Raw genomic sequence first — 24,587 nt, 5'->3', positions numbered from 1 at the left:
TTCTGAAACTATAGTATACAAATGTAACGAGTTGCCTCCTTGCCACTGTGCTACACAAACCTTAATAAATATGGGCCTAATGAAACACAAATACGAACAATGCAGAGGATTTTTTACATAACCCTTTTTACATCTATTTCCCCAACTCTGGGGAAATTTGAATTAATTGAAACTGGCATCATTAGTTAAGGCGCAGACAGCCGCGTCCACGGGACTTTTTTCTTGGCAGGTCATTTAATCGTATGGCAACATTTTTTTGACACATTGATATTAAGAGAAAGCGGCAATTTAGCTGTCATGTCTACTTGTCAAAGTTGGAAGCGAGAAACCAAAATGTTGTTTTCCAACAATGAATAATCGTAAAAATAAGTGTTTAAATGAGAAAATGGATTGTTTTGTGAAAACTAGTGCTGAGAAAGAAGCGATTTATGAAATATATCGATCATGTCGGCTGTGCGGTGGTGGAGCGGGGTATAAAATGCCAATTATACAAAATGTAGTGAATATAACTACAGACGACGTGGAGTTAAAAGACAAAATACGGGAATGCGTTCAAATTGAGGTAACAAATGTTACAATACTTGTTTCATGTAATATTTACTTAATTCTACGTGCTTTTGCAATGTTTTGAGTTCGTAAAAACATTAATGTTTATCCGTCAATTCTATTCGATTACCTTAAATTTCTTATGAGAAACGAATATAAAAAGAATATTTTTCACTTATGAGATCTATTTCCTTATTTATTGTATGCTATTGAACCTGTTTAAGAAACAAAAACTATTTTTTTTTAAAGTAGGTTATTATCATAAAACTTGAATGAGGTCAGAAAAGAGGTCTATATTCATGCATTAGATATCATACAAAAATATTACTTTGTTATCACTTTAGAAACACAACACTTGTAAACACAACACAATTGTTACTTGCTTTTAAATACATTCTTCAACCTCCTCTAGGACTTTAAAAATTCTTTTAACATTTCGAAAATTAAGAAATTGTGTATATTACTCATAATCCTATTCTATTCATTTAATATTCCAGGTATCTCAAGATGATAAAATGCCTCCCCTGATTTGTGAGTTGTGCGTCGATAAGATTTCAGACTTCTATGATTTCCTAGAGATGTGCAGACGGACAAACAAACGAACAAGGTTACGGCTGGGGCTGCCTCCGCAAGCACTGGTTAGAGATGCGGTAAGTTGTACTTGTGAAATAATATAAAATATCTCCCTCCACTACAAAAATCTACACATTTATAAGAAGAAATTAGAATAATGCTATTTATTACTAACTAGCTGTTCCACGCAGTTTCACCCGCTGTGCTCTGGTTCTATTGGTCTTAGCGTGATGATATATAGCCTACAGCCTTCCTCAATAAATGGGCTATCTAATACCGAAAGAATTTTTCAAATCGGACCAGTAGTTCCCGAGATTAGCGCATTCAAACAATCAAACTCTTCAGCTTTATAATATTAGTATAGATTTTCAATTCAACCATTTCCTGAGACTAGCATATAGTCATGAAAACTTATAAAATAAGTGTATATAATTAAATTAAGTGATTTTTTTACTTTCAGCCAGATGCAGGCGATTGCATTCTCGGCATAACAGAACCTGTTTATGTAAAAAAGGAAACAAACACATCAAATACAAAGAAAAAGGGAAAAGTTATCAAAGGAAAAGATTTTAAAGTTAAAAAGGAGCCTGTCGTTCCAGTGAAGGTAATATTATTGTACTAGCTTACCGCCCGCGGCTTCGCCCGCTTTGTCTAAAACCTAATAAATTATATACTAAAACCTTCCTCTTGAATCACTCTATCTATTAAAAAAAAACCGCATCAAAATCCGTTGCGTAGTTTTAAAGATTTAAGCATACATAGGGACATAGGGACACAGAAAGCGACTTTGTTTTATACTATGTAGTCATGTTTTAGTAGCTTCATCTGTATGTTTGTATGTAACCGACTCCTTTACACTCGATTTTGACCCACTTTATAAGGACAGATTAATTCAAACTTTGTGCACTTATCAAGGATTTGTGACTACAATAATTTTATGAGTTGTAGTGTGTTTTTTTAACTATATTAGTTTTTGTATATCTGTTAAATACATAGTATAATATAAATACTGCCTGCCATCTTGTATGTATGCTTAGATCTTTAAAACTATGCAACGGATTTTTTAAGTGAAACATCTTTATCGGGGTTGGAAAAAAATGTTGTGTAACATTTTTTCGTTACGCGTGACATTTTTCCGTTACGCGCCATCTTTTTCTTATCCCTACCACGCGTGATTCGACGTATTTTTGTAAAGTTGCATATACATAGTAAATTATTTTTTGAAAAATAAGGTCATAAAGAAGTTTCACTTCTTACGTGTGTACACTAGTACACGCACACATTTTTTATTCCTATTTTAAATATCATCGTATAATTCAATTTTGTTGATGTTTACAGCAAGAAAAGCCGAAAGGTCTCAGCAAAGAAGTTCGTGAATTGTTAATTAGCTCGAAATCGGATAAGATCAAGAAAGCGGAAGCTATGACACGACGTAATACAAAACCGGAGAAAATACAGGAAAAAGTTCGGGTAAGTTCCGGAGATATTTATCTATACTAATATTATAAAGCTGAAGAGTTTGTTTGTTTGTTTGAACGCGCTAATCTCGGGAACTACTGGTCCGATTTGAAAAATTCTAAGTTTCAGTGTTAGATAGCCCACTTATCGAGGAAGGTTATAGGCTATATATCATCACACTACAACAAACTGGAGTGGAGCCACGGGGGTGAAACCGCGCGGAGCAGTTAGTCTAATATATCTAATATCTAACCTAATCTAATATCTAATATATATTATAAAGGCGAAAGTTTGTAAGGATGTATGGATGTTTTTATCCCGGAAATCCCACGGGAACGGGAACTATGCGGGTTTTCCTTTGCAAACGCGGGCGAAGCCGCGGGCGGAAATCTAGTTAATATATAAAATGCTAAAGTTTGTAGGGATGTTTATTTTTAGTAAGTCTTTCACGCGAAAACAGCTGATCGGATCTTAATGAAATTCAGTACAGAGATAGATTATTGTCTGTATTAACATACTTTATGCAATTTTTTACGGTTATAAATACAGTTACAAGGTCTTTTTTGTACTTTTGTTAAATACCATATGAATATCCATATCAATTTAATTTTTATTTTTAACTAGCGTTCCGCCCGCTGCTTTGCCCGCGCAGACAAAGAAAAACCCGCATAGTTCCTGTTCCCGTGGGATTTCCGGGATTGCGTCATTTTCCCGGGATAAAAAGTAGCCTATGTCCTTTCCCGGGTATCAAAATATCTCCATACCAAATTTCATGCAAATTGGTTCAGTAGTTTAGGCGTGATCGAGTAACAGACAGACAGACAGAGTTACTTTTGCATTTATAATATTAGTATGGATTAACACCCAGACACAGAGCAAACATCTATGTTCATCACACAAATATTTGCCCCGGGTGGGAATCGAACCCACAACCTCTGGCTTTGAAGGCAGTGTACCAACCAAGCCAACCGGTCAGTCAATAATTTATCAGTTTACTAGCGACCCGCCCCGGCTTCGCACGGGTGCAATGGCGGCCGGCCGGTACCGCCGCAAACGCTACGTCCCGCAATTTTTAAATCTGTAATATCTTCGAAAATATTCACTTAAATCATGCGGTGTAAAGGGCCACATAGATCTATATTAAATGAGCAATGTATTCAAGGTATTTAATTCGTTAAGAATTAATGCTGTATTGGTTTAAATCGCTTCGAAAATTAACCATTATTTGTCGTAAAAAGTAAATGAAAAAAAAAAACGTTATTGTGGGTTATCTATAAGAGATAGACATATACCATCGCGGACTTTTCTGTAGACCTTTTCAATGTGTATAATACTTAGTACATTATTTAGATAAAACTCGTAAGGTTCAGCCTGCGTTTGCAATGTAAGCGGAAAAAATGTAATTTTTTACGACATCACATTAGAAACCTCAAAAATAACAGTACTTCTCCACTATTTAATGGATGTTATTATACATATAAACCTTCCTCTTGAATCACTCTATCTATTAAAAAAAACCGCATCAAAATCCGTTGCGTAGTTTCAAAGATTTAAGCGTACAAAGGGACATAGGGACAGGGAAAGCGACTTTGTTTTATACTATGTAGTGAAGTGTGTGTGTTTTTTTACTATATTAGTTTACTAGCAGTCCGCCCCGGCTTCGCCCGTGGTACATATTTACGTTTTCTCTACGTAAGAACCATCCTCGTACTTCAAGGAATATAATAAAAAAAGAATTAACGAAATCGGTTCAGCCAATCTCAAGTTATGCGCTTACCAACACATTTTGGATTCATTTTTATATTATAGATTTATATCTATAAAATACATAGCATATAAATGCTGCCTGCCATCTTCTATCCCTATGTATGCATCTTTAAAACTACGCAACAGATTTTTATTACAATTTTCAATATACTTAATCATATAATTCAATTTATTTGATGTTTACAGCAAGAAAAGTTGAAAGGTATAAGCAGAGAACTGCAGGAATTGTTAAATAGTTCAAAATTGGATAAAATCAAGAAAGCGGAAGCTATGACACGACGTAATACAAAACCGGAGAAAATACAGGAAAAAGTTCTGGTAAGTTCCGGAGATATTTATCTATATATGTATATAAAACTCAAAAGTGACTGAAATAGTGATCTATCAACGCACAGCCCAAACCACTGGACGTATCGGGCTGAAATTTGGCATGCAGGTAGATGTTAGGACGTAGGCATCCGCTAAGAAAGGATTTCCCGAAATTCTTGCGGGAACGGGGAAAAACGGGATGCACGTACAAAGTCGTGGGCGGAAGCTAGTTAATATATAAAATGCTAATGTTTGTAGGAATGTTTGGTGTTTGATAATCTTTCACGCGAAAACGGCTGATCAGATCTTTATAAAACACTAGATTTCCGCCCGCGGCTTCGCCCGCATTTTCAAAGAAAAACCCGCATAGTTCCCGTTCCCGTGCGATTTCCGGGATAAAACCTATCCTATGTGTTAATCCAAGTTACCCTCTATATGTGTGCTAAATTTCATTGTAATCGGTTCAATAGTATTTGCGTGAAAGAGTAACAAACACACACACATCCTCACAAACTTTCGCATTTATAATATTAGTAGGATGGTACAGAGATAGATTATTGTCTGTATTAACATACTTAATACAAATTTTTACGGTTATAAATACAGTTGCAAGGTCTTTTTTGTACTTTTGTTAAATACCATATGAATATCCATATCAATTTAATTTTTATTTTAAACTAGCGGTCCGCCCCGGCTTCGCCCGTGGTACCTACATGTTAAAACCATCCTATCTCTCAAGTTGGATCGAACTGCACATGGTGTGCGAATTTTATTATAATCGGTTAAGTGGTTTAGGAGTCCATTGAGGACAAATATTGTGACACGAGATTTATGTATATTAAGATTTATGTTTTAAACAAGAAAATTATGTGTTTTTACAGAAAACCAAAACAGTGACAGAGCCTGAACCAAAATCAATATTAAAAAGGGTAAGATTCATGTTAATTATTGTGATACTAGTTTACCGCCCGCGGCTTCGCCCGCTTTGTCTAAAACCTAATAAATTATATACTAAAACCTTCCTCTTGAATTACTCTAGCTATTAAAAAAAACCGCATCAAAATCCGTTGCGTAGTTTTAAAGATTTAAGCATACAAAGGGACAGAGAAAGCGACTTTGTTTTATACTATGTAGTGATTTGGTTGATGGATATTTTTTTTAACAATAAATTAATTGTTATTAAAATTTTTGTTTTAGAGGGACGATAGTTCATCAAGTAATACATTGAAAAGGACAAGGGATAAGGAAGTTCAGAAGAAATCCGATTTCCAACCAAAGAAAGTCAAGTTAGTAAATAAATAAATAAAATAAATAAATTTATATTATACTAGTGGTCCGCCCCGGCTTCGCACGTGGTACATATTTAGTATCCTATGTCCTTCTCCTGGTTCTAAACTACCTCCCTGCCAATTTTCAGCTAAATCGGTTCAGTCGTTCTTGAGTTATAAGTGGAGTAACTAACACGACTTTCTTATATATATATAGATTGCTTTTGTAACATTCAAATGCAATTTTTATTGTTAATTTCAAAGATTAGACTCTTTTCCGCCTTACAATTTATTTATAACTAGCTGTGCCCTGCGGTTTTACTCCGCTCCGCTTCTGTTGGTTTTAACGTAAATATATCCTATAGCTTTCTTCGAAAAATGGGCTGTCTAACACCGAAAGAATTTTTCAAATCGAACTAATAGTTCTTGAGATTAGCGCGTTCAAACAAACAAACTCTTCAGCTTTATAATATTAGTATAGAATTTAAAGTGTCTAACTTTCATGGTTCATGAAATACAGCCTTTTAGACAGACTGCAAATCTCAGTAATAGGTCTTACGTAGTATTTGTATTCTCTTTGGTAATAGGGTCCCATTTTACCCTTTCGGCACGGAACCACAGAATACATAATAGTCGCTAAACGCTACAGAACGGACACTCTCCGCCTCCCGCCAAAATTAAACACTTACCTCACCCCGCACGATCAGGCTAAAAATGGTCCACATTTTTCTACAGGGACGATACGCAACGAAGATTGACAACATTAATCAAATTGACTTAAAGTAATTTTATTATTTTGGATTTGTGATTATCGTTTTTCGTAGAAAATGGTTAGATATCGTGCTGTTTACGGATATGTATTTTATCAGAAAAACGCGAATTTCTTTACGCTAGTCACAAATGTGCCAACCATAAAGCGTTAACACACATTTGCAGTCTCTACAGTGTGACTGTCAAAACGATAATTTTGTATGGAGTGTCCGGGGTGTGGCGGAACCCTAAAAATGTATAAAATTGTATTATTTATTTCAGAATAGTGGAAACAAGAGCGACTAGAACATCATGTCCTGATATAGTGGATGATGACAATGATGACGTCATAGAAAACAAGGTGCCTTGTAAGATTTGCAAGAAGAAATATCACATTGGTGTGTCGTTGAACAATCATATGAGGACGCATAAAGTGTAAGTATTTTTGAAGTAAAATTTCTTTAGGCGCGTTGAGAGTAAAATTTGAAGGTCGCGTCATGACAATACCGTCACGTCATGGAGTAAGGCGATGATTTTGGTATCTTTGCAATGAAGTTTCACTTCTGACACGTGTGCTCGGCACATCGCTGTTTTTTTTTTCGCTATATATTCTATTAAGCCGCGTATAAACTAAGCGCGGCAAACCATCGAACATAGGCGCGCGCGGCGGCCGCGCACTATGTAGACGGGATCGCCGCGCGCGGCGACGCGAACATTGCCGCGCTCGAACGTGCCGCGGGGCGATCCGCTCACTGTCGGTTTTTGAGACCGCATCAAAGGAGCTTCAGGCGTTCGCTCGCGCGCCGTGTGGACGGTTTGTAGTTTTGGTGATTCGGCTCGCGCGGCGTCTACGTAAAAATGGACAACGAAAAGTGCCGTTTACTAATACAATTGTATGGCGCTAATGAATTTTTGTGGAACAGCAAATCCTCCCAATACCACAATAAATCGCTGAGGTATGATGTGTGGGTAGAAATCAGTAAGAAAATGGATATACCTATTCCTGACTTGAAAAAGAAAATGACTACACTTTTGGCGTCCTACAGAAGAGATGTTCGTGATGGATCGCCTGCCGCGCGCGGCAACTACGTTCAACTTAAAATATATTAAAACATATTGGCTCGCGCAGCAAATGAACGTCAACTCTGGTCGAACATTGGCTCGCGCGGCTGCCGCGCTTAATTTATACGCACCTTTATATTGTTGCTGGCTTCATAAAATGAGGTTTTTCATGTTGACTGTATTTTTATTTAATATGGAGGTGAAATTGGAATTTAACTTGGTGCACTAGTTTTTGAGCTTATCCTGAACAGACAAACAGATGCGTCGTCTCCTCTATTATTAAGAATATGTAGTGACAATATATTTATTATTAATCCACTTATAACTTCAATTTTATGTCTTTGTAAAAAAAGAGCATGTGTGCCGAGCACACGTGTCAGAAGTGAAACTTTTTTGACAATATGCAAAGATACCAACGTCGCCTTACTCCATGACGTGACGGTATAGCCATGAACCGACCTTGAAATTTTACTCTCAACGCGCTAAATTAAATTTCACTTCAATAATTACATATTTAACTGTTGTGATACAATATATAAATATGATACAATATATAAAATACATATATTTATTTATTCAGTAATATATTGTTAGGGCGCTTGTGCACTACAAGGAATTTTAATATCCGGCATTCCGATTTTTTACGGTCCGGTTTGGCATGAAAAAACCGATGAATTGGCTTGTGCACCTGTCCGTCTTTACTCGGATCAGTGCGGTACAGTTCAAGGAAGTTTGGCGGTATAATGCTATCATAAAATATGATTGTTTTTGCATTTTACAAGAAACGAGTAAAAAATATAGAAGATGAAATATTATATTACTTCGTTATAATAAAAAGTAAAGTTCCGTAAGAGATTTAAAATGCGTGTTTCACTTATTTATTTTAATCGGTGACGAGGAGCTAAAGCTATTCCCCCTTGAACTTTAACTTACCAACACTTACTTAGATAATAATTATAGGTCAATGTATATAAAAATAACAATACCGACTTTTCAAATCACATTGCCAGCTAAAAGGAAGTAAAACGAGCTTGCTTTCAATTGGCATATGCTGTAAAAAGAGTAAAATCCAAGCAAGTGGGCATTCGAAAACAATTATATCTACAGCGACTCGTAGACACAAAAAACCATCCGGAATAGGGAAAAGTGAAATGTCGGACAGTAAAATTACGTATAGTGCACAAGCTAGCATTTAGATTAATTTCGTGCCATACCGTACCGTAAAAAATAGGAATGCCGGACAGTAAAATTCCTTGTAGTGCACAAGCGCCCTTAGACGTAACTTTTGATTTATATTTTTGTGCATAAATAGTTGTCAATATAGTGTCACTGTTTCCTGTCCGAACATGTTTAGCTGTCGAATACTATAAATTGCCGCGTTCATTTGACTCGTGGCGCATTCGTACGAATCGTGCCTAGGGGCTCGGACGTTGTTTATACTACGTTCGACCCAACTACCCTCACTTTGCTAATATTCGTTGACTTGCTGCGATTTGTTATCAACTACCTACATCAATTAGGTAGCTGTGTAGAATCGCAGTACATTCTTATTACATTTCAAACTAATATTTAACCTGGCCTCGCGTGTTATTTCTTACAATATTGTATCAAATCATTTTTAATCCTTTAAATATTTTTAACCATTTAATTTATTTTCAGACCTGAAAAAACAATACACAAATGCAACAAGTGCAAAAAGACATTTGCAACGAGCAAAGAATTAGATCGGCACAAATGTGTGACAGAAAGTAAACGAACAAGTAATGTCAAAGAAACAGAAGTTAAAAAGAGTAAGTTATCTTAATATATATAAATCTCGTGTCACAATGTTTGTCCTCAATGGACTCCTAAACCACTTAACCGATTATAATAAAATTCGCACACCATGTGCAGTTCGATCAACTTGAGAGATAGCATAGTTTAAACATGTAGGTACCACGGGCGAAACCGGGGCGGACCACTAGTTGTATTATGTTACTAGCTGTGCTCCGCGGTTTTACCCAAACTCACACATTTATTAATTAAATATAAAATAAAAATATTTCAGGACAATTTTCACACTAAGCTTTCGCTTGTGTTATGGGAACCAGATGGCTGATAAACATACATATATAATTTTAAATAAATACTTATATAGATAATCAACACCCAGACACAGAGCAAACATCTATGTTCATCACACAAATATTTGCCCCGAGTGGGAATCGAACCCACGACCTCTGGCTTGGAAGGCAGGGCCACTGCCAACCAAGCCAACCGGTATTCAATTAGTCTTCTTTTAGAAGCACTTTTGAATCGACATTTCATATTTTTAACATTTACCACCGATTCGGAAAGCAGTATCTATGGAGAAGGACCAGCAAGAAAATCCATAGTTGCTCTTTTAAAATCATGTCAATATTACATTTCAATTTTACATAATATGTAACTTACCAGTAGTTCCTGAGATTAGCGCGTTCAATAACACTAACTATCTAAAAAAATTAGTTGTCTGTAAAGTCGGTTTACTGACGATAGTTGAACGTGACAACGTCCGATTGTGCTTCTTTGTCGCTCGTTCCGCGCTCTCGCTCGCACTTCAAGCCTTACATGGAACGCCTCAGAGCGAGGTAACGCCGCATGAGTCATGTTTTTTCGTGCGTGCAGCCGGCTCTATCGACTTATAAGACGTTGTCACGTCAAAACTTGCTTTTGCGCACAAGTTCGACTGCGTGTGAAACATCGCGGCCCATCTAGTATATTTTCATCTGATTTCAAGAAAAAAAATCAATTCGACTGTATTTTTTTTGGGATTCCTCACACCTCAATACTTTCGACAGGCTGAACCGATTTTGATGTTTCTTTTTTATTTGAAAGCTTTGTCCCCGTTTTAATGTTGTCTAGTAATTTAACAAATTTTAAGGCGGTTTAGTTTTTTGTTAAAAAATTAATTCTATCATCACTACATAGTATAAAACAAAGTCGCTTTCTCTGTCCCTATGTCCCTTTGTATGCTTAAATCTTTAAAACTACACAACGGATTTTGATGCGGTTTTTTTAATAGATAGAGTGATTCAAGAGGAAGGTTTTAGTATATAATTTATTATGTTTTAGACAAAGCGGGCGAAGCCGCGGGCGGAAAGCTAGTAATGTATAAGTTATATCGCAAAATGTGTTGGTAAGCGCATAACTGGAGAACGGCTGAACGGATTTCGTTAATTCTTGTTTTTATAATCTTCCATGAAGTACAAGAGTGGTTCTTATGGAGAGAAAATGTAATGTATCACGGGCGAAGCCGGGACGGACCGCTTGTTAATAATAATTCTTTATATTTACAGCGACTTTGGAATGCAAGTACTGTAAGAGACCATTTAACAGCATAGCGAGTATGCACGGACACATGCCTAGGTGTAATAAACGTAAGTTTTAAGTTTAATATTAATCTAAAGAGGAAAGGTTTGTATGTATGTATGTCTGGTTTTCACGCATACACTACTGAACCGATTACAATGAAATTAAGCACACATATAGAGGGGTAACTTGGATTAACACTTAGGATAAGTTTTATCCCGGAAATCGAAAAGTATAAATATATTCTTAACCCTGCTCTTTATACTGATATTCCCTCTGGAATATCAGTTTTAAAAGGAAAATCTTATTTACGCGTGTACTAGGAAGTGAATAAACTATTAAATTATATTTACAGGCAAATCAACAACTTTATCATCAATAGTGATACAGCCATCAGTAAAGAAACGTTTGAAACCGTTGCACGTTCGCACGGTTCGATGCGATCCGATACTTGTCGAGCGGGATGATGGACACTTTGACGTGTCGCGTGTTGTTTGTGTGAGTATTGTAGTATGGAAACATTTAAAAGTTGGCTTTTAAGATTTTTTTAAAGTATTTAAGGGAATAAAGTATAGTATTGAAGATTTTTTAGATAGTTAAAAGTAGGGTAGCAAAATATATTTTTTTAGGTGTTTCTTTCTTACTTATCTATATAAATATAAAAATGAAACCCGTTTCGCGTTGTCACGGCATCACGTGTGAACGGGTGGACCGATTTCGATAATTCTTTTTTTATTATATTCCTTGAAGTACGAGGATGGTTCTTATGTAGAGAAAACATAAATATGTACCACGGGCGAAGCCGGGGCGGACCTCTAGTACTTTAAAAGATAACTCAAGAATTTCCACATTGATAAAAAATTAATAGCATACAAAGCTTTTCAATTCATTTAATCAAAATTCTTATTGTTATATCGTATTTTCCTAATATAGCAAATAATATCTCCTAATGTAAAAGCAAAAACTGATGAACCCAAAACGATTTTTAAAGTTTTCCTATACCAAAAATCATTTAATACCTGTATAAACAATATTCTTTAATAATTTTACAGATAAACTAATAATTATTTCTTTATTTTCAGCCATACGGTCTCGACAAAAACTGCGTATATCCGTACCAAAATAAACAACGCACTTCTCTACTAAGTGAGGACAAAATGGTCGTCATTCGAGACGATATTACCAACTCGTTTGAACTAGAAGATTATGTACATTGGGATTCTGATTCAGGCACAGACGAATCAGACATTCATATGGAAAAACGACGAAAAGTTGACAGTCTATCATCTATAGCGCTAAAAACAATATTCTCCGAGAAATGCCTGGGAAAAGTGCCGAAGAAAAAGCGGAAAGTCAAAATGGAGAACGCGTTCGATTCAATATTAAACGCTAGTGAAGTTGATAGTGATTTTCGACTAGATATCGATAGTATTATACACAATTTGGGGGACGATAAGAGTGAAAGAGACAGCGTTAGTATTAAAATACTTAACGTCTTCAGTCAGAAAGAGACGGACTATGATAGCGATAGAACGAGTTTTAACGATGAATTTGATACAGTACAAAGTAACACAAGTAATTTTAAAAGTAGCTTAAGTTTTAATAAAGATATTAATGATGACACTTCAACAAATAGCATAGATAGTATAGCAGAAACGTCAATTTTACAAAATTTAAAAGGAGATGAACTAAAAACTTTACTAGATACAGATACAACATTAAATTTAGAAGAAAAAGTAAAAAATGATAATTTAACAGATTCAGATGAAAATGTAACTAATGAATCAAAAGATAAAACACAAAATGAATCTTCAAATACAGACTTAAATGGAGAAAATGATACATCAGTAAATTTAAATCAAGTTGAAAATCAAAGTGAAGAAAGAAATCATAATAGTGAAGATTCTAATTTAAGATTAGATACTGAAGATAAAAATGCACAAATAAATGATTCTGTATCTAAAAATAAAGAAATTGAAAATGATATCAACAATGGTGATACAGCAATAACAAGTATTGATGAAAATTTAAAAGAATCTGATATTATTAAAGAAGAAAGTAGAAAAGATGAATTATTAAGTACAGAAAATGCGGAAAATACGAGTAAAAATATAATAGTAACTAAAGATTCATCCAAAACTGCAAAAAGCATAGATTCTACCAGTATAAATGATATCGTGAATAGCGTAGAAGCACTTAGTGTAAGTTATGTTGAAAATTGTAGTGAAAACACCAATTTAGAAGGTAGTAAAAGCAATAGTGGAGCTAATATAAGTGATAAGTCGGTTTTAGAACCTGTTAATGACGTCAAATGCGCTGCAATGAGTAATACGGTTAAAGAGTGTAGTGATGGTGCGGAAAATTTAAATAATACTTGTAATTATGAAGAAAATACGAGTGTTAAAGAAAATGTGGTAGAAAATAACAGTGAAATATCAAATGATTCGAAAAATAACAGTGATAATATAAACAGTGCAGACAATTTAAGTCAAGAAGACACAAAAACAGAAGATATTAGTGAAAACGCGATCGGTGATACAAATATTGATAAAATGAACATAAATAATACAGAAAATATTAGTGCAAATACAAATCAAACAGCAGAAACAAATAAAATTGCGTCAACAGACGGTAATTTCGACAAAATTGACCACGTTGAGACAAACAATACAGAAAGTACCGCAAATTCCGACAAAATTGACGCATTGAATAACACGCAAGAAATTAGTCGAAATACTGAAAATATTCACGAATTTGACAAAAATGGTGATGTTGACAGTGACAATTTCAATATGGATGACTTAGAAGATGTCAGCGATACTGACATGGATGATAATAAGCTTATGGACGATATAAACGAACAATTAAATCAAAATAACTATTCAAACGGTCAGTTAAACCAAAATAACGATTTAAACAATCCGTTAAATGAAAATAACGATTTAAACGATCAGTTAAATCAAGATAATGAGAAAAATGACAAAATAACTCTTGATGATTTGTTGACGAAAGGACAGAATGATTTGGATAGTATATCAGATGGAGAATTTACATTGGATGAATAGATGTATAGTTATTAGGGCTGATTTTTCAATCCTTGGTTAAAACTTATTCGTCGAATAATGTATAAAACTACCATTTTAAAAACGTATTCTAATTGCCCGTATTTGACAGTTTACGTGACATTTTAATATTATCGTGTAATACTTTATTGGACGGATAAGTTTTAACCAAGCATTGAAAAATCGGCCCTTAGTTAGATATACATATTACATATATATGTGGTATATTGCATTTGGAGGAAAAAGAGATTTTGTTTTAATTTGAAATAATAGAAAGATTTTGAATTTTTAGAAATAGAAGAGAAATTGCATCTTTTTTAAAGGAAAGAAAAGATGAAACAATATTTGTTTGTTTGAAGAAATAGAAACGCAGTTTTAGCAAATTTAAAAGAATAAAGTGCATCTTTTTGAAAATATTGCAAATTTTTAACCTAAATTCAAACTATTACTTTTTTATATGATAATCGCAAATAATATACCTATCCTAAGTTTAAATAAATACAAAAATATAAAAAAACCTACTTGCTTGTATAGAAATGTCATTACATTTATTTTCCCCAAACCCCATTAGAAATAAAATAAAATATTATAATTATGTCACTAACCTCAAATAAAATAAATTAATGAAGAAAATAGATACTAAGATATTATATAATTTTGATATAAGAATACATAATATTATGAAATTATGTTTCATACACTTTTATATAAAAACCGTATCAAATAATTTTGCAGATCAAAGTGAAATATAACTATTTCGCTCGCACATAAGAAATTACATATATGCTATCTCTTTCTATACGTTAGAAAGTTAGTAGTACAGGGAAACCTTGCAGGGAAAGTTTTTTCTTCGCAAAATTATTTGATGCCTTTAGGATTACATAAATTAAGGTTGATTTTTATTTAGTTATGTATGTTAAGACTTAAGATATGCTAAGTAGGTACTTATCTATAAGATGTAAATATGTACTTCGGTGAAATAAAATGTTTTTTTATAAGAAGTTGTTTTATTTGTTTTTTAGAACTCAGATACCTAAGGCAGATCCATTTGAAAACAAACATAATATTAGTGTTGTTTTAATTCGTCAGCAAATACTAACATTTTATGTTTAAGAGGAGGCTCCCTAAATTTTATGTGAATTTGCATTAATATTCTGAAACAGTCACACATAGGTACAATAAAAATGGAACTTTAGTGTTTATGATTTATTGGGTCTTTTTCTTTCCATGTACAAGACAGTTACCACATAATTGTAACATTTTCGCTCGATTCATTTTTTATTCAAAAATTATGCCTTTTGGATTATTAAATTTTTTTAAAGATTTACTTGGACTTTATGTCTAAAATAAATGTTAACAGTAAGAAAATATAGTTTACTATCCAATCCCAAGATATTTTTTCTGAAGATCAATTATTACTTTAGTTATAAACGAAATAAGAATAATTGAGCCTCACGAGATTTAGTTTCGAGCTCGAACGCAATCAAATAGCGCATGCGATATTCAACTTTATTACGGCTGTGTTAGAGTCTAGCACGGTAGCGGTCTAACCGGACTCTCAGTGCCAGAAATTATGTTAGGGAGCCTCCTCTTAAACACCCGGCAAACGTTGTTCTGCTAGTAATTTATTAGCCAAAATTTACTTCAGTTGCCTCTTTTTCGACCGATTCTCAGAAATCTCAGACCTATCCGTTATGCACACAAAATTTCATAATAATCGGTTCAGTCGGAGTTTGAATATTCACCACGGCATGACAATTTTATTATTTATGTATTATTATTGGATGTTATTTTGAAATTTAATGAAAGTAGGTATGAGTTTCTTATAATATAATTCATACTATTGCTCGAAATGATGGATTTTACCAGTTACTGTAGCATGTAGTTGCATATATTGACGATGTTTTAGTGTAGTTTTATTTTATTTATAAATAAGTAGGTGAATAAGTGCGGCTCCTATCCCGGAGGCTGTGGTATCTATGCAAGATTTTACCCACTAGAAGAAAAAAGGTCATAATCTATTCTATTGAACTTTACGCTAATAGAAAGCCACTTGTCTAGGGGGGCTGGTCTTAACTTTCATTTATGGATAATTTAGTTGTGTAGTTTGGTACAGAAAGTATGGTGTGTGTAGTATGACGTTCGCCACCGAGGTGGCGAAGTGGGACGACGCAGGAAATGATATCACACATCTGGCCGCGGGCTGACACCTAGTATGATATATTATACCATACTAGGTGTCCGCCCGCGGCTTCGCCCGCGCAGTCAAAGAAAAACCCGCCGTTCCCGCTCCCGTGGGATTTCCGGCATTGCGTCATTTTCCCATGCTAAAAAGTAGCCTATGTCCTTTCTCAGGTATCAAAATATCTCCATACCAACTTTCATGAAAATTGGTTCAATAGTTTAGGCGTGATTGAGTAACAGACCGACAGAGTTACTTTCGCATTTATAATATTAGTATGGATTATCATATCATAACAACATCATGTTGGCGAAACACATAACCTAACCTAACCTAACCTAACCTAACCTAACGTAACCTAACCTAACCTAACCTAACCACACCTAACCACACCTAACCTAACCTAACCTAACCAAGTACATTGTTGGGGTGGTAAACAAAAGAAACTGTGATAAGCTGTGATGTTAGGGTTAAGTTTATAATAGTTGTGCCGTGTTAATTTGTATATTTATTTGTATTGGTTTTATTTTTATTGTAATGTTTGAATTGTTAATTTTAATGTGACCTTTAATTATTGTATTTTATTATTATTTTGACAATTTTATTGTATATTGTAAATTCGTATTTTAAAATTTTATTGTATTTTAATATTACGTGCCCATATTGTAAATAAAGAAAATTGTGTTTTATCTGATTAAAGAAAATAAATGTCTCTAGACTATACTCTAGAGAAAAAGCAGACAACACCCTGCGATGGCGGGTGCTTTAAAAAAAAACCTAAGTAACCTAACCTAACCTAACTTATGCTCGAAATTACGGATTCCACCAGGTTCGTGTAGCATGTAGTTGCACAGCGACTCGTCGGAAAATAATGACGTTTTAGTCGATAGGAACCCGATATAACCCACGGTTCGTTCCCAAGGGGCTGTTGTATCTATGCAAGATATAGAAGATTTATTTCTTTCCCTTAGGGAAGTGGGTGTGGTATTTATGCAATGCAAGATTTTCACACTAGGAGAAAAAGGTCAATACTCGAAAGCAAATAAAGTGGTAAAGACCATTTTAATGTTTTTGCATTTTATTTATTTAGAAAGTCAATTATACATATATGTATATCTCCTATATTTCATGTCAGTATCTCATAGTTAAGTGACGATAAAAATTCCTAATTCGCCAAAAAAAAAAAATCCGTTAAGTAGTCCATTGAAATGTTAAAATTTTTAGGCCTTACCTTGCGTTTTTAGAGGACGCAATTCTATTTTTTTGGTGTGTAGTCTAAAGCCAAGTTATTGAGGTGGCCCATCTTGTCCCACGGCCACCATCTTGAAATTTTTTGTTTGAAAATTAAATTTTCTACATCTTTGGTGCAGTAACTTATCGTGGTAGAACTATAAATAAAAAGTTATAATAGAAAATGTTCAGTATATCGAATATCGAAAAATATATATTTGACGAATTTTTTTACACATCAAAGAAATAAAATTACGTCCTCTAAAAACGCAACCCCAAATGTAACTTTTCAATGGCCTAGCGACGAATAAAGCCGGATTGAAATTGCTGTAATTACCACTTTATTCGCTATAAAATAATTATTTGTTTTTGAAGTATTAACTATTGCTGCATTTTATAGACGCATACCTACGATTTCGTTGCCATTGATTAACTTCAAAACACTTGATAATAATTTTAAACATAACTCAAGTTATCGTCGTTAGGTATAGTAACTCCATGATTAGTATACATATTTAGCTTGGTCGTATTATAGATCTCCTTAATAATTCTAAATATGGTACTTTTTATCATTCTTGCTTCAAAAAAAATCTCTTTCATAGTCACAAAAATTACTCTCAGTAGGAAAAAGAGTTATTCAAAAGTAACATTTTAAATTATTTTTAGCATGATTTTGATATTATGGCTTTATTCAGTTGGGGGATGTATGACCTAAATTTATGTAGGTATACAGTGCGTACAGTGTAGGTGTTTTGATAGGCTACGTAACAGGTATAACGTACTCCTTGCAGGGAACCCACACAAAATCCCATTCAAGTGTAAAATATCAATGAATCTCCTGAATATTCATTATCTTAATAAGTATAAAACCGCGAAAATGTGTTGCAAGCTCACATTCACAATCCACCCTCGATACAATGAAGGTACAAATCGTTCTGTTGTCTTTGGTACTGCTGGTGAGAGCGGAGCCGAATGTGTACTGTGGACGGCGGCTGGCGTCGGCGCTGGCGATGGTGTGTGGATATGACGAGAAGCGAGACAACGGTTGGCTGTTGGACAGGAGTCAGGCCAGTCCTTATGTGACAAAACCTTGGCTAAGGGAAACTACTGGAGTAGGTTTAGCATTGGACACTGAATCGAATTATAAGACTGATAATGCCTGGTTAGCGCAACTAGCTCGAGACAGTAACAAAGCAGACAAGCACGTAGGGCCCTGGTTAGCACTGGAGACAGAAGCGAGTCACAAAGCGCCCTGGTTGGCGCCGCACGTGGCGCGGACTGCCAGTCGCGGCAAGCGGCAGATCGTTATGGAGTGCTGTCTGAAGGCCTGCTCTGAAGATGAGCTAATGACATATTGTTGATAATAACGTGTTTCGTATATATTGTTAATTGTACAAAATATCAAATCAAATTTATTTATTACCTACTAGCGGTCCGCCCCGGCTTTGCCCGTGGTACATATTTCGCAACAAAAAGTAGCCTATGTTCTTTCTCAGGGTCTAAAGATTATCTGTGCCAAATTTCATCAAAATCGGTCCAGTAGTTTATGCGTGAAAACCATACAAACATACATACATACATACATACAAACCTTTCCGCTTTATAATATTAGTATAGATGTACAGTGTTTAGAATATAAGGTACCTAATAATAAAATTTCATAATTATTGTAACTTAATGTGTGGCTTTTATTTTTACACCCTATAAATTTGTAGGTATATTTCGATATAGTATTTAACAGTATTAACCAAAAAAGAGTGTATTATTGGAACTACTCAGAGACATTATTATAGAGTACAGTGAGCTTCGCTAGTAATTGGCTTCTCAGATGACATTTTTATTTTAGCGCCATCTATGTGAACACTAAATAGTTTATTATTTAAAATAGCGCCATCTGTTTTTCGTAAGTTTACATTAATTAAATAATATTTTTACAATTACCTTCATATTATAATACCTAATTTATATTAATTGTTTGTCGAATAATTAAATATTTCTTCTTCCTAATTTTACTTAATTGAAATGATTTATTGAGATAATATGTGCAAAATACTTGATGGTAGCTGTGGAACAGAATATGATAATATTGTATACGTGGTATATTATTATTAGTCTGTGATAATATGATACGTACTCAATATCAGCTCGTTTCGTTAGTTATTTACATAATATATTGTTAGTTTAAATGTGATCCATCCCAAGGCAATGAAATTTGTTAAAAGTTCTATCCACAGAACAGAAAAAAACAAATCGATACTAATATTATAAATGCGAAAGTAACTCTGTCTGTCTGTTTCTGTTACTCAATCACGCCTAAACTACAGAACCAATTAGCATGAAATTTGGTATGGAGATATTTTGATACCCGAGAAAGGACATTTATCTACCTTTTATTGCGAAATATGTACCACGGGCGAAGCCGGGGCGGACCACTAGTATAAAATAAAATACCGATATTTTTCAAAATTTTCTTATATCAACAACTATTTTAGTTTATATGGGACAGCAACACAGCCATACTCTCATTGATTTTCGCTCGAGTGTCATAATCCAGTTTTCTTAGAGCCTTTTCTACAACGTGATTAACATAACTATTTGCTATAAGCGAAATATTATTATGTCTACCTTCCGACCAATCAACCAAGTCCTTTTTCATACCCGCCCATTCTTTTTCATTCTCAGATTTCGGCAATTTCTCATTCAGAATATTAATAATATCATACAACGCTATTGTTTTATTAGCGAGTACGTTATCCTGTTGGTTCATAACTACAATTGGTTTATTTTTATTCTTTATTATATTCCTTAAAACGACGAACATAGCACGACTCATAAACGCATCCCATACTTCAGTTTTTCCTAAACCCTTTTTGAATTTAATTTGAAGATTAGGTTCAAGAATCTCATCGAAATCAGCTCCTAGATATGCTTCGACTAAAGCGTCCATAGCTTGTTTAACTTTTGTATCATCAGTTTGTATTATAATTCTAAGAATTTCAACTAAGAAATCGCTGAAATCATCATTCTGTCTACACACACCGAGCTTTTTACACGCGTGTATATTTTCTATTGCTTTTTCTTTATCCACTTCTTTTTGAAAGACGTTAACAGTGCCTAAATTTGTGCGTAGAATCTCGCGGTCCATGTCATGTAATAAATGATTCACCAACCGTTGTAACAGTTTATTCGACATATCAATTGTGTTTAAAATAACTTTTTGTTTGCCCAGTTTCGTTTTCAAAGTGTGATTGTATGTTTGTTTCAGAAAATCACCGAATCTCTCTTTGTAGCTACGCTTTAGAGCGCTAACTTTACGCTTCAGTTTTTCGTTATCAGTTTTCTTTTCTATACCATCGAACACTTTCAATGTTTGTTTATAAATATGTACTGTGAAATCATAAACTTTGGTATCCTCTTTCACTTTTCGGGCCCTGTATACTGCTCTACTTACATAACCACCTCTCGTTATATCCTTATGTCTATTTCTTTTAGTTTTCTTTTTCTTTGTGGTTTGATCATCAAATTTAAAGTTTTCATGATCGCTAAATGTTTCCTGATCTTCATCTCTTTTTTTCTTTCGCTTCTCATTCTTTAAACGACTTGAGTTGTGTTTAGTTCTAATAATATTTTCTGTAACTGATTTTGTTTTATTTAACTGATTAATCCTCTCTTTAATTTGTGCTATTTCTTGAATTGTTTTAAAGTCTCTATCGTTAATTTTTTTAACTATGGAATTTAATGATTGTGTAATAGGTTCATCTTCTTTTTTAACGTTTGTCGTGTTTTCATTGCTTTCAAATATTTTAGATAGATCGAAATCGAAATAATTATTCGTTATAATGAGTTTCGTATTATTTAAAATGGCGTTTGAATTTGAATAAGGAGCAAGTTCTCTGTCGGTGTTGTTGTTTGTCCGTATTATTGCGGTTTCTAAAAGCTTATACTGTTGGGGGACTTTGTCCGTAGATATATTTATTTCGTAGTTCCATTTTGGTCCCAGATCTATACGGCCGTCTATATTGACGGTTATTTCAAATGTTGGATGAGCAAAATCTGAAGAGATAGATATTTTTTTTATCATTTTACCTAAGTTACTAAATTATATTAACATACCTAAGTATAATCTGATAAAAATGAATCGCCACATATGTCGCCAAAGCGCAAAACTCGAGAACGGCTGAACCGATTTCGTTAATTATTTTTATATAATATTCCTTGAAGTACGAGGAGGGTTTCTTATGGAGAGAAAATGTTGACATGTACCACGGGCGAAGCCGGGGCAGACCGTTGGTTATTTATAAGAATATAGTTAATGATACCAACCAACAAGAAGAATAATATTATAAATTATAATATCTACATAGATTATCCTCCCTCTTATGCAGTAGTCAAAATATTAAAGGTGACTATAGTGTTTACTTACACAATATAATAAATAACAACATTTTACCATATTAATTCAAAAACAATAAAATATAAATGTAAATCGAATAAAGAGCGATAAAATAAAATTGCATTATACCATTTCTATTCAAATATAGTAATTTTTACCTATAGGTAATATTGTTAGCCGCGGCTTCGCCCGCGTAGTCTAAAGAACCTAATAGTACGCCATCTATTGGAACTAATAAATTTTTGATTACCTATTTCAAATTACACTAATAATGTACGAGGATGTGTAGCGAGGAATGTGTTTGTAAAAATAACCAATAGCATCGTTTCAAACGCTAAACGCTTCAAACTTCAAACTAAACGAAGCGTTATGATTGGTTCTTAACAAACACATTCCTTGCTACACATCCTCGCACATTATTGGTGGATAAGCACCCAGTCATCTATTAATAGCAACAAATTCGCAATTTGAATCACTGATTAATTCAAATTTGGTATAAAGATGTATGAACCGCAATAAAATCTGTCTTCACAAAACACAAAAAATACCATAATTAGCACAAAATTTTCTCGTCAAAGTTATAATATCTCATTATATAATCAAAACATCGTTGCAAAACTTTTTTCAAACAATTTTCTCTATCGTATAACGCGTTTCATTAAAGAAACGAATCACATATTTGTCAACTGTGAACGAATCTTCAATGGCGGCCAAAGCTGACGCTAACATACCTAAGGTAGGGTCAGTAAAAAAGAAAATAAAAATAATGTAAATGGATAACCATTTTATTAATTATTTCAAATTGTTTATTACATATTTTTGTCAAATTCCAATAAAACATTATTTACTATCGCAAATACATAATCTCTTTGCACTGAAAACAGGTAACAGTAGTTATAAACAAAACCAACTAGCTATCGTTTCTATCAAAAACTTTTCAAAAAATCAAGAAATGTAATAATACACTAAACGGTTTTATGTATTCGTCGGAATCTGATCTGTGACAAAAGCTTTTGATTAAATTTGGATGAAAATTGCACCGTTCACTATGTAGGTATATTATGTACTTATTTCAAACTTAACAATAACCACAAATCGAGATCTTACGTAGGAATATGAGATAAATGGGGACATATTATTAATTTTATTATATTATATACCCACCCGTTTAAAAACTACTACTGGCTATTGCTAAATAGATAAAATCTAAGGATAAAATAGTAGGTAGGGTATAAGATTTTTTGTCAAATTGATTTAATTGAATTCATTAAATACTAGCGGTCCGCCCCGGCTTCGCCCGTGGTACATATTTCGCAATAAAAAGTGGCCTATGTCCTTTCTCGGGTATCAAAATATCTCTATACCAAATTTCATGCAAATTGGTTCAGTAGTTAAGGCGTGATTGAGTAACAGACAGACAGACAGAGTTACTTTCGCATTTTTAATATTAAGTATGGATGTGCTATTTATTAAATAGGTTTGAAGTCGGTGCCGAACATAAAGCACTTAGTATTAAGCCCGTGCACCGACATCAAACCTTTTTAATAAATAGCACATAGTATAGAACATAGTATAAAACAAAGTCGCTTTCTCTGTCCCTATGTCCCTATATCCCTATGTCCCTTTGTACGCTTAAATCTTTGAAACTACGCAACGGATTTTGATGCAGTTTTTTTTAATAGATAGAGTGATTCAAGAGGAAGGTTTTTATGTATAATAACATGCATCAAATAGTGGAGAAGTACCGTTATTTTTGAGGTTTCTAATGTGATGTCGTAAAAAATTACATTTTTTTCCGCTTACATTGCAAACGCAGGCTGAACCCTACGAGTTTTAACAAAATAATATACTAAGTATTATACACATTGAAAAGGTCTACAGAAAAGTCCGCGGTGGTATATGTCTATCTCTTATGGATAACCCACAACAACTTTCTTTTGTCATTTACTTTTTACGACAAATAATGGCTAATTTTCGAAGCGATTTTAACCAATACAGCATTAATCCTTAACCAATTAAATACCTTGAATACATTTAATTAATCATCATCATCATCATCATCATCATCAATACATATAATAAAATTCTAGAAAAGTGGTCTCTGTACAATGAAAATATGTAAAAAAAATTTAGCAGGGGTTATTACTAAATCGATCCCAAACCCAAAACTGTCGTTAAAATTTTTTTTGTCTGTTTGTCTGTTTGTCCGTTTGTCTGTTTGTCTGTTTGTCTGTATGTTTGAACACGCTAATCTCAGAAACGGCTTATCCAATTTAAATGCGGTTTTCACTAATATATTTTGGTAATCTTCATTTAACATTTAGTGTTTATTTCATGTCAATCGGTTTATAAATAAAAAAGTTATGACCATTTAAGTATTCACGGCGAACATTTGCTAAGGCATTCTATGGTACACTATTATACAGTGTACGATAAAACGTAAGTTATCTGTTATACGCTACAGTTATTTCTGGTGGTGGGGGTGGGGGTGAGGGGGTAAGCTGAGGTAGTAGGGGGGGAGAGGCAAATTAAAATTATGCTTATTTTTAGGTAAATTTTATACATAAAATGTCCTTTAAATTCTGTCGTATTACATATATTTTTAAGCCCCGACGCAAAAAGATGAGTGATAAGTGTTTGACCGTTATGTGTGTCTG

The 24,587-nt window shown here is 33.9% G+C and overlaps 3 protein-coding genes across 4 annotated transcripts; 2 read left to right on the top strand and 1 right to left on the bottom strand.

Annotated features, from left to right (window-relative positions):
- Positions 1-340: 340 nt before the first annotated feature.
- LOC149895371 (uncharacterized) lies at positions 341-14,623 on the top strand. The gene is made up of 12 exons (XM_090118861.1): positions 341-562; positions 1,044-1,196; positions 1,580-1,723; positions 2,458-2,589; positions 4,531-4,662; positions 5,535-5,582; positions 5,851-5,939; positions 6,954-7,106; positions 9,393-9,523; positions 11,051-11,131; positions 11,419-11,561; positions 12,146-14,623. Exons 1-12 carry the CDS (start codon positions 350-352, stop codon positions 14,126-14,128), a joined length of 3,402 nt encoding a protein of 1,133 aa, XP_089974987.1. The 5' UTR covers positions 341-349; the 3' UTR covers positions 14,129-14,623.
- Positions 14,624-18,454: 3,831 nt separating this feature from the next.
- LOC149895370 (insulin-related peptide 2-like) lies at positions 18,455-18,898 on the top strand. Of its 2 annotated transcripts, XM_090118801.1 has the most exons (2): positions 18,455-18,608; positions 18,735-18,898. In XM_090118801.1, the coding sequence occupies exons 1-2, from the start codon at positions 18,455-18,457 to the stop codon at positions 18,896-18,898; spliced, it is 318 nt and encodes a 105-aa protein (XP_089974927.1). The 2 variants fall into 2 exon arrangements, with proteins under 2 accessions (XP_089974927.1, XP_089974926.1); XM_090118800.1 differs by having other exon boundaries at positions 18,455-18,898.
- Positions 18,899-20,025: 1,127 nt separating this feature from the next.
- Positions 20,026-21,618, bottom strand: LOC149895369 (uncharacterized). Its single transcript, XM_090118736.1, has one exon. It carries the CDS (start codon positions 21,616-21,618, stop codon positions 20,026-20,028), a length of 1,593 nt encoding a protein of 530 aa, XP_089974862.1.
- Positions 21,619-24,587: the final 2,969 nt, after the last annotated feature.

The sequence above is a fragment of the Colias eurytheme genome, chromosome 31, assembly GCF_061535395.1.
Source record: "Colias eurytheme isolate Ceu_HAF_F1 chromosome 31, ilColEury1 Martin Lab GWU primary, whole genome shotgun sequence".
Taxonomy (NCBI): Eukaryota; Metazoa; Arthropoda; class Insecta; order Lepidoptera; family Pieridae; genus Colias; species Colias eurytheme.
Note: the sequence above shows the minus strand (reverse complement) of the source record. Positions and strands in the feature narration are given on the sequence as shown.

What these genes read in the sequence shown, in the direction of transcription:
- LOC149895371 (XM_090118861.1), top strand. Translation starts at nt 350, where the DNA reads ATGAATAATCGTAAAAATAAGTGTTTAAATGAGAAAATGGATTGTTTT. An exon ending in AAATACAGGAAAAAGTTCGG is followed by an intron (nt 2,590 to 4,530) that starts GTAAGTTCCGGA and finishes TGATGTTTACAG; the next exon opens with CAAGAAAAGTTGAAAGGTAT. An exon ending in CAAAATCAATATTAAAAAGG is followed by an intron (nt 5,583 to 5,850) that starts GTAAGATTCATG and finishes TTTTTGTTTTAG; the next exon opens with AGGGACGATAGTTCATCAAG.
- LOC149895370 (XM_090118800.1), top strand. Translation starts at nt 18,455, where the DNA reads ATGAAGGTACAAATCGTTCTGTTGTCTTTGGTACTGCTGGTGAGAGCG.
- LOC149895369 (XM_090118736.1), bottom strand. Translation starts at nt 21,618, where the DNA reads ATGATAAAAAAAATATCTATCTCTTCAGATTTTGCTCATCCAACATTT.